We start from the raw sequence: 10,664 nt of genomic DNA on the forward strand, positions 1-10,664 counted from the left end.
CATCTTGAGGATCGAGACGTTCTTCGCAACTCTTAGATTCAACAGGAACTATTACATGTAAGTAACTTAAATGAGAGTTCATAACTCCCATTGGTCAGTAATTCAATTCAAGCAGGTAAGTCACTCTAATTTATGTTGATAAATATAAGAATTAGAATATTCAAAGCATTCGTAAGCGTACTATAGTGCAAAAATTAATAATTTGCAATCGACAAAAAAAGAGTTTGAAATTTTATAACAGTATTGACAAGCAACCAAAAAATTATTTAGGAATTTTTCTTTTGGCATGTTCTCATCCAGCAATTTGTAGATCGTTTCCAAATCTTTCTGGGCCGGAAGATGCTCGGTCCAAAGGTGGATTTAACCATTTGAAAAAGCAACGGAAGCTGCAGCATAGCAAACAACGCAACGGGAAGACAACTGAGTACAGTGACTGGAATCCAAGCCCACTCGAGTCTCTCATCCAACACGATGGCGAGAGCAGCGGCGAAGGATGCGAGCATGAAAGCCAGGGAGAAAAAGAGGGAGGAGAGGCCGATTATCATCTTCTTCGGCAACGAGTAGAGAAAATCTTCCGGCTCGCAGGATGAAGTCAGGATGGCTGAGAATGATAAGATGGCTGCCATGGAGAAGAACAAGCCTAGTGCATCCGTGATCGCAAAAACCACGAGAGAGTCCTTTCCTAACAATATAGGGACCCTAGTACTGTCGTTGTTGCCTCCCGATACGATCAAAGCCGCAACAAACAGAGCCATAGCGATTAGGGTTGAGATGAGCAAGAATGAACTTGGTGTACTCTTCATCCATTTTTGTCCATTCTTAAGCAACTCCTTGTGCTCATCTAGGAATATATGCCAATATGTCTTAGAAACTTTGGTATTTCCTTCTTGACGAGAAGTCGTCTGTATCTTGTAAAAAGGATGGACGCAACTTTCCACAGCCTGCATGAACAAAGGCAGGCAATTGAAATAACAAGCATAAAACTACTATGGGTTGGCAAATGCTGGGTTATGATTGGATCCCTTGAGGACCTAGATACAAAAAAAAAAAAAAATTACCTTAATAGAGAACTGTAATTTAACTTTTTATTTTATTTTATGATCTAGGGACGTGGACGTGGACGTGGAGACTAGACATTTGGCCTACGCAGGTAGCTCCTGATCCGAGGACCCTAGGCAACTCGCACGCAGCCGATGGGATTCAAATAGTAGTGTTGAGATTTTGAGCTGAAAATTCTCTAAAATCATCTTTCTCAGCCAAGTCTTTGAATTTTTAATTATCTAAATCAGGTGCTTCAACCTCAATCCTTGACTTATATAATTTTTGCATCTCAGCTATGTTGCATGCTATGATAATGACGTTACCTTAAACCATTGAAGTTCTCTCTGCATCTGAAAAGCTACTTCGGGGACATTGCTCAAATAGCCAAAATTAGGCGAGTATTGTGCTGCCGCTTGCAACATGGCCTTTGACTCAGCGTCTTCGGGTGTGGTAGGGATGACGCACAGATTATTAGCCGAGTTTGCCGCCAAAAAGAGTCTACAAACCTCCTCTTGGCGATGCTCCACGGCAATTGTCAGCCAACTTTTACCATCAACGGTAGTCCAAATTAGCTCCGGGAAGGACTTAAGGCATATCTCCAGCAGTTCAACGATTCCCTTAGATGTGGCCCTAAAGATGACGGTGTCTTCTTTAAAGAATGTGAGGATCTCAGATGTTTTCATGTAAGAAATCTCGGCGCAAACTAGTTTTGCCAACTCAACAGCCGCCTTGTGTCTCAGCTTTGCATCATGAATGCTCTGGACTGGAGGAGCTGCATGTGAAACACACATGATGCTGCGAGATTCTTTATTTAAAAGAAAAAACAAAGATGAAATCTTCCTCTAAATAAAATAAATAAATAAGTAAATCACCGTCATTAGTGATCCAACAATTACAGCTGTTAAATTATATGCTAAATTTAGATATTGCCATTTCTTACCAAAACATTTATTTCTATGTACATTTCTCGTTCTTCATGCAAATTTCAACTATGGATTCGAAATCTAGTAAATTCATAAAGGACTATAATTGGATGACCTGGATGGTTTATAGGAAGAGTAACCTAAAACATTAACACTAGTGTGGTTAGGATCATGATCGGGATGATCCTACCATCCCATTTTTTTTTTCTTAGCAAATGATATGGATCGGTGAAAAAAACATCCTCGATTGGGATCACAGTGCGGGACATCAATTAGCTATATCTATTCAACTTTGGTTTTTTTTATTTATATATCTGGCAACATGTCAACATATCTATCTGATTGTCCATTCCATATATCGGAAATGAGGTCTCACCACACAGGTTCCCAATTCGGGACATTTGAAACAAGATTAACTAGCCATGGACGCTCAAAATGTACTTTTTAGCTTCTTCTTTTCTTTTCTTTTCTTTTTTTTTTTTTTTTGTGCAAAAGAAAATGAATATACATTACTGCATTTTAAACTGTATGACACTTAATAAACTGGAAATTAACAAATGACTCATTCCCATAGGAGATGGATCAAACATGATGAGGGGATCCATTGCATTGACTCCATTCGTTGCTAGATAGTCCGGCAAAAAAAATGTAATTTTGGCTTCAAGAGTAGTGTTCAGTTGGCAAATATATATTGCATACTCCTTTTTCAGCTAATTGTCTCTTATCTTATCCAACAATTAGATTCTTACATATGTTTGACAAACCTCGACATGATGCTTCTCAATATTCAACAATGTGCTATATGAGCATACCATGTGATCTTGAAGTAAAATTAGCACGTTTGGTTTCGCATTAGTTGATATCTATGTAAGAATGTGCATATATTTTGTGCATTCAATTCAACTTCAATATAGTATGCTTGTGTTGTTTTTTTCAACATGACAGAATTAAGAACGCATGGTGAAGTGAACTAATAATTGAATCTTACAACAACTGACCTTGTAATCATCTCTTCACTTCAAATTAGCGTGTGACTGAAGTTGACTAAATGACCTATCTGACAAATGATTATACAATTTCCTTCACATAGACTGTCCCAACATGATTCATATGTATACATAAATAGGACCAAACCTAAAACTATTCATGTTCGAGTTTAGAGTATATAGCGTATAATTTGTCAGCGTAGCTTGCTTGTTAACTTAAAGAATTATGAGATTGTACGTTACGTATCCTTATGTAGCAGTAAATATGGAAATGATGGATTCATGTTACTCCCATCCTATGTTGATTTGATGCCTTTCAAGGCATTTATGTATTTTTATACTAATCACGTGAAAGAGGAAATATAATTTTTCTCATAGAAAGTAAGTTATCGCTACATTTGGTACATGAACTCCCAATTTAAGGAAGCGATGTCATTGTCAAAAAATGTTTCGATGTGTTCAAAAAGATTGAAAAATAAAAGACAGTATGATTTATCCATATCCACTCTTCTCATCAACAAAGACATGAAGTCCGTCACAGAGATGTATTTGCTTAATAGTATACATTATTTGCTGAAAAATATTACGTAAACATTATTTGCCCTTAGAGATGTATTTGCTTAATTGTATACATTATTTGCTGAAAAATATTACGTAAAGGATGATCTTCATTTATGTTTTTTGTGAATCCTTTTGCATATTTATGGAATGATCGTCATGCTAATAATTCGAGTAAAAAATTTGCTAAGGTAAACATCTATTATTGTATTTCACTATAGTGTTCTAAGAAATGGAAACAGAAAAGTAAAGAGAGAAACTTTGTAAAAGGTTGAATCATACCCACAATTTTGGCAGCATTCCAGGGAAGCTTTTTCAAAGCTCTAAGGGCTTCAACCACGAATAACTTTGCGAAAATCTGAAGTGCTGCAATCAGGAAGAAGAAGAAAGAATTATATCAGTTTTTTTTTTCAATTTTTCTCATCAATTTATCATGGAAATTTCCGAGCTGAACTTGAAGCTAATGGATCTAAGAAGTCCAAATTGATTTTTTTTTCCCATACAGAACTCATCCAACTTGCAAAATTTTTTCAGAGATAATTACAGTAATTAAATTATTATTATTGACATTTTGACTAAAATATTTTGTCTTGAAATAATTACGGTGGGGCAAGGGGGATGGGAATATCCCCCATACTCGTTAAGATTTCGCTAGCAAGATCCTAGACACAGAGCCACAGACCACCTTGAGCCATCTTAGTTGGTGGCACCGAGATCCTTGAATTCTCATCGGGAATGGAGTTCAAGTCCACCGGAACACCTTCAGAAACCAAAAAGAGCAGGTAAATATATATGATCGATCCTATGATTCGGTCGGTATCAAATGCTTTCGGCTAGAAAATCGGCACAGGTGCTGACATTTGTATAGCAATCTTTCCCAAAGGCTGAGCCTAGCTCCGCTGAGAAAGTAAGACGGACAAGAAGACAATGCTCTCAATACTGATCCGCTCATGTTGGTCCCCCGTCTTTCCTTAGCTAAGCGAGGATATCGGCGCAGCAGATAGAGGGAGACGTCTGTCCGAATATTTTACCAACAAGGTTAATAAGGAAAAGAAGAACAGAAGAGTCGACATGGAACAAGTGTGCGATCTTACCATGATGACCAGCATAGGCAAGGTATAAGATGGTATCAAACCCTTGAGTACCGGAAAAAGGGCGACTCGGATCGTCGTCTGTTGTATTCATGGCCAGGAACCAAGCAACCTCCTTAGACATGGCACCGTATTCAGCAAATCGCCGTAGAGGAACGAATCCCTGACCGTCTAGAACGTGTGTCAACTTAGGATTTCTTCTGACTAATGCCTTGACCATCCTTATTCTTCCACCCAAGGCGGCATAATGGATGGCGGTGCACTGTTTGCCATCAGCCACTTCAAGTTCTTCCGGAGACAAGAGCTCGACCAGGTTCTTGACGAACTGATCTTGGGCGCTCATGGCCGCTATATGTAGCGCAGTTTGAGATTCGCTTGTAATTATAGCTTTCTTTGAGGCTATATCTCGCACGAAGAATCTATTAGCAGTCTCCCAATCACCCTCGAACGCAGCTCGCAGCAGCGGTCGATAATAGTGACCATCCTCCACCTTTTTTTGTTGTTCTACGGTAATGAAAATTATTCTGGCGTGTTATCAACAAAATTTATTTTGGTACATTGAGAACTTCGCAGCAAATATCTACTTAATAAAAACGACTTACTGACCATACCTGGCACTGGTTCAGCTAGAACCGCTGGTATTTGTGTAGGATTAGTTCCCGAGTTCGAGTCCACGTCCAGACGAACATCTTAGATAACATAGCGAAGAAAACCAGAGTTAACGCAAATAAGCTTTGTGAAACTTGTACCGTTGTACGTTCATTCAACTTAGGATGCCAAAAAATATGAAAGCAGGCTGAGGGGCCGTACGAGGAGGTGGTTCAGCATGAGGGGCATCTTGAGGGGTTGCCATTGCCATCGGCGACGGGAGATGCTCCCGCAGCAAAAAGTCTAGCAGAAAGCAAAAGACGTGATGATGGGACTTTTGCTTTTCCGGAAAAGCTAAAGAGTTGATGTGAACCACACTAATTGTAAGTACCAAGCTCAGGGCCGGAATCTTCTATATAATTATCTATGAATGTAGATGATTAGCCTCCCTAAATGTTTCCTTCTACAAAACTTAGGAATAGGCAAAGCGCATATGGTTAGTGATGCGGAATGTATTGGTGGTGCATTTTTGGATCAATTGGACAGGCAAAAATCTAATCGGAAGGTTAAACGGTGATGTGCCAAGAACCGGCGGATCGGGTCGACGACATCGGATTATGCTCAAATTCGGTCGGCTGAAGCGAAACGGCATCCTAATCAATATTCATAGCTTTTGACTGTGACTAACGATAGATTTTGGCGATTCGAGATTGTCTAGATGGGTTTTCCTATTCTTTTTTAGTATTTTCGGGATTTATTTTTCTATTAATGGCAGTTTTGTAATTTAGGATTTTGATGTATTGAATCCTACTAGGGTTAGGTTTAGGGTTAACACTCTATAAATGTGTTGTTATCACGTTTTTGAGGATTATTATTGATTTTTAGACTTTGAGATTTCTCCCTAAGCAAGATTTGCTTGTTATACTCGTTGAACGCCGCGTCGGGTGGTATCAGAGCCTATGGCGGCTGGCGGTGGTCTTCGTGACAATGCTTAGGAGATTGGAGCCCCAATCCTTAGGACGATGCGCTGCAACATTTAGGGCAACATTTAATGGAGCGCCTGGATCAATGATTCGATCAAAGCCTTCGTCGTTTCGAAGAACGATTTGGCGAGATCGCAGATCGATTTGAAGCTCTCGGCGTTGATGTGAACCAGAATAGGCAGCATGACAGAAGGCCGGGTGCAGATGTTGCTCGCGATGACCCTGTCAATAGACCTTTTCCTATCCGCAGGCGGAATAACCCTCTATTTTCAGAGAGTTTGGAGGAAGAGGAGAACGAATTTTTTGACGATGGACGTGCTGGTTATGGACGCGGGAATCGCTATGGAGGATTTCGTGGGAGACATGGAGGAAGAGATGAGAGACTACGTTACGATGAACGTGAAGGTAACGAATTTAAACTAAAAGTCAATATACCTTATTTTAATGGAGGTTTAGGAATAGAAGATTTTCTGGATTGGATTGCGGATGTTGATAAATTCTTCGATTACATGGAGACCCCTAGTGAGAAATGGGTGCGATTAGTAGCCTGTAGATTGAAGGGAGTGCATCTGCATGGTGGGAGAGATTGCAAAATAGGAGAGAAAGAGAAGGAAAAGAGCGACTTCGAACTTGGCAAAGGATGAGGAGGTTGCTGAAGCAAGAGTTCCTTCCTCCCGATTATGAGCAGATCATGTTCCGGCAACACTAACGTTGCCAGCAAGGCAATTGGACTGTACATGAGTACACAACAGAATTTATGAGATTGGCGGAATAGAATAATCTGTCGGAGAGAGAGGGGTAACAGGTGGCCAGATATCTCGATGGGTTAAAGCCCTTCATTCGAGATAAGATTGGAGTGCAGCTTTTGAGAAATTTGTTTGAAGTGAACAACATGGCGATGAAGGCGGAATTGATGCAGTGAGAACGGGGTAAGAGGGGCTACAAGAACTATAGAGGTAGCGGTTAGAACAGTTCCATAGAGAAGAACGACTTTAACAATCGTTATAACATAGAGCGGAGTTGGGATGATAAGGCGACAGAAAAGTGCCCTATGAACAAGGCGAGGGACAAGGGAATGCAAGCGCAGAAATCTGCGAACCCAAATCCTTACGCTAAACCAGCAACGATAAAGTGTTACAGGTGTAATTAGCCCGGGCGCAGATCTAATGAATGCACTCAGAGAAAGACAATCAATATGGCAACGCGAGAAGAGGAGGAAGATGGGTGTTGTTGTGAACCGGATGGCAACGAGGACGGTTTTGAGGAAGACGAAGAGGAGGAAGTGAATTGTGTTGTGCACTGTATGATGTTAGCCCCAAAACAGGAGGATGACTCACGGCGCCATCGGTTATTCCGAACCAGATGCACCATTCCGGGAAAAATCTTTGCTGTGGTCATTGATAATGGGAGCATGGAGAACATTATCGGGAAGGAGGCAATGAAGAAGCTAGGAATACCTGTGGAGAAGCATCCTAATCCATATACGTTAGGATGGATTAAATCTGGGGCGGAGAGCATTCAGGTAATTGAGTTATGTAAAATTCCATTCTCCATTGGAAAATATCGCGATGAGTTATATTGTGATGTGGTAGACATAGATGTATGTCACGTGTTATTTGGGAAGCCGTGACAATTTGATGTAGATGTTCGGAATTCTAGAAGGAGCAACCAGTATAATTTAGTGAAAGATGGAGTGAAGTATACGTTCATCGCCCCGAAGAACAAAAGAAAACAGGTTGTTGAAAATAATTTCCTTACCCTTACGAGGAAATTTAAGTATGAAATTAAAGAGACCAGACAAATTCATGTTTTGATAGTGAAGCAAGCAGTTGAGACAGAGGCTGAATTACAAGTGGAGGAGCATCCTGAAGCGATTACGCCTTTATTGAAGCAATTTAACGAGCTGATGCTCGAAGAAATTCCAGACGGGTTGCCTCCTATGTGTAATATTCAGCATCATATAGACTTAATTTCTAGTGCTAGTCCGCCTAACCTACCGCACTACATGATAAGTCCTAAGGAGAGCGAGATTCTAAAGGAGAAGGTAGAGGAGTTATTGCGCAAGGGGCATATTCAGAATAGTATAAGCCCATGTGCTATTCTTGCTTTGTTAACTCCTAAGAAAGATGGGAGTTGGAAGATGTGTATAGATAGCAAAGCCGTCAACAAGATAACTGTAGGCTACAAGTTTCCAATTCCGAGATTGGATGACATGCTGGATAGGTTGCATGGAGCTAAGTGGTTTTCGAAGTTGGATTTGAAGAATGGATATCATCAGATTCGTATTCGGCCTGGCGATGACTGGAAGACAACTTTCAAGACAAAAGAGGGGTTGTACGAGTGGTTGGTGATGCCGTTCGGGCTTTCTAATGCTCCAAGCATTTTCATGAGGCTTATGAATCGGATTCTGAAATCTTTTATTGGCAAATTTGTCATAGTTTATTTTGATGATATCCTGATTTAAAGTAAAATTGAGGAGGAGCATCTGATGCATTTGAGGGAGATGTTGACAGCTTTGCGGATTAATAAGTTGTATGTAAATCTTAAGAAGTGCAGTTTTTTTACTAATGAGTTGTTATTCTTGAGATTTATTATCACCGTTGAGGGAATAGAGGTGGACGAAACGAAGGTAAAAGCAATTAGAGAATGGCCTACTCCTAAAACAATTTCCAAAGTTAGGAGCTTTCACGGGTTGGCTACCTTTTACAAGCAATTATTAAAAATTTTAGTACTATCGCAGCCCCAATTGTGGAATGTATGAAGAAGGAAAATTTTTGTGGGGAGAGGAAGGCGAGAATAGTTTTGCTATTCTGAATGAGAAGTTATGTGCCGCGCCTGTTCTGGCTTTACCTAATTTTGATAAGCTGTTTGAAGTAAATTGTGATGCTAGTAGAGTAGGCATATGAGCTGTTTTATCTCATGAATGCAAACCAGTTTGTTATTTCAGTGAAAAGCTTAGTGACGCGAGGCAGAAGTAGAGTACTTATGACAAAGAATTTTATTCTATTGTAAGGGCTTTAAAGACCTAGGAGTAATATCTGATTGGAAAAGAATTCGTGCTATATTCTGATCATGAAGCCTTGAAGTATCTGATTAGTCGGAAGAGGATTAGCAAAGACATGCACGCGCGATGGTGTCTTTTTTTACAAAAGTTTCCTTTCATATTACAGCACAAGTTAGATGTGCGGAATGTAGTGGCGGATGCATTAAGCAAGAGAGCTGGCTTGTTGGTTACATTAAGCCAAGATATTCTGGGTTTCAAGCGGTTGAAAGACTGTTATGCGGGCGATGATGACTTTGGGCAGATTTGGGAGACATGTACTGCCGGTAAACCTGTGCGGGTGTTCTATGCCATGGATGGTTATCTGATGTGAGGTAATCAGCTTTGCCTTCCTTGAACCTCATTCGAGAAAAGGTAATTCATGATTTACATGAAGGTGGATTAGCTGCACATCCGGGATGCGACAAAACTATTAATGTAGTTAGGGAGCGATTTTACCGGCCCCAATTGCATAGAGATGTCAGCGGGTATGTGTAAAAATGTTTTGTTTGTCAGATCGCTAAGGGGCAATCTAAGAATACAAGTCCGTACATGCCTTTACCTGTTCCTAGCAATATATGGGAAGATCTGTCTATGGATTTTGTGCTTGATTTACCGCGAACCCAAAGAGGTATGGATTATGTTTATGTTGTGGTAGACAGATTTTCCAAGATGGCACACTTCATTCCTTGTAGAAAAACGTCCGATGCGATAAGTGTGGCCATATTATTTTTAAAAAAAGTGGTTTGCTTGCATGGAGTGCCTAAATCTATTACTTCAAATAGAGACAGTAAGCTTCCGGGGGCATTTTTGGAGGACTTTGTGGAAGCTCTTTAACTCATCTTTGAATTTTAGTAGCACAGCACACTCTCAGGTCGATGGACAGACAAAGGTGGTCAATAGAACTCTAGGAAACTTGATTCGAAGCATTTGTGGAGATAAGCCGAAGCAGTGGGATGTCCTTTATCACAGACAGAATTTGCTTATAATAATGCGGTCCATAGTTCTACTGGCAGATCGCCTTTTTACGTTGTTTATACAAAGGCACCTCAGCATACTTTGGATTTGATACAGTTGCCTAAGCAAGCAGACAAGAGTGTTGCGGTGGATCATATGGCTAAACAGGTTGTAGAGGTGCATCATGAAGTCAGACAAAAGCTGGAGGAAGCTAATAAGAAGTATAGGGCAGCCGCAGATAATTACGGACGAAAGTAAGTGTTTGGAGTTGATGATCGGGTCATGGTATTTCTCCGTAAGGAGTGGTTACCGGCTAGATCTTACAACAAACCGCAGCAAAAGAAGTATGGGCCTAACAACGTCAGCAAGAAAATCAACGATAATGCTTATGTTATAGATTTTCCGGGAAAAATACACTAGAAGTGTCATAACTTTTGTACGGAGTTCACTTGAATGTCATAACTTTCAAAACATTTACTTAAGTGCCATAACTTTCA

The 10,664-nt window shown here is 40.2% G+C and overlaps 1 protein-coding gene across 1 annotated transcript; it reads right to left on the reverse strand.

Annotated features, from left to right (window-relative positions):
• Positions 1-292: 292 nt before the first annotated feature.
• Positions 293-5,458, reverse strand: LOC125314818. Its single transcript, XM_048278031.1, has 8 exons — positions 5,410-5,458; positions 5,211-5,288; positions 4,603-5,103; positions 4,194-4,268; positions 3,791-3,874; positions 1,365-1,813; positions 451-941; positions 293-386 (listed from the first exon to the last, which is right to left on the reverse strand). Exons 1-8 carry the CDS (start codon positions 5,456-5,458, stop codon positions 293-295), a joined length of 1,821 nt encoding a protein of 606 aa, XP_048133988.1.
• Between the last annotated feature and the right edge of the window lie 5,206 nt (positions 5,459-10,664).

The sequence above is a fragment of the Rhodamnia argentea genome, chromosome 4, assembly GCF_020921035.1.
Source record: "Rhodamnia argentea isolate NSW1041297 chromosome 4, ASM2092103v1, whole genome shotgun sequence".
Taxonomy (NCBI): Eukaryota; Viridiplantae; Streptophyta; class Magnoliopsida; order Myrtales; family Myrtaceae; genus Rhodamnia; species Rhodamnia argentea.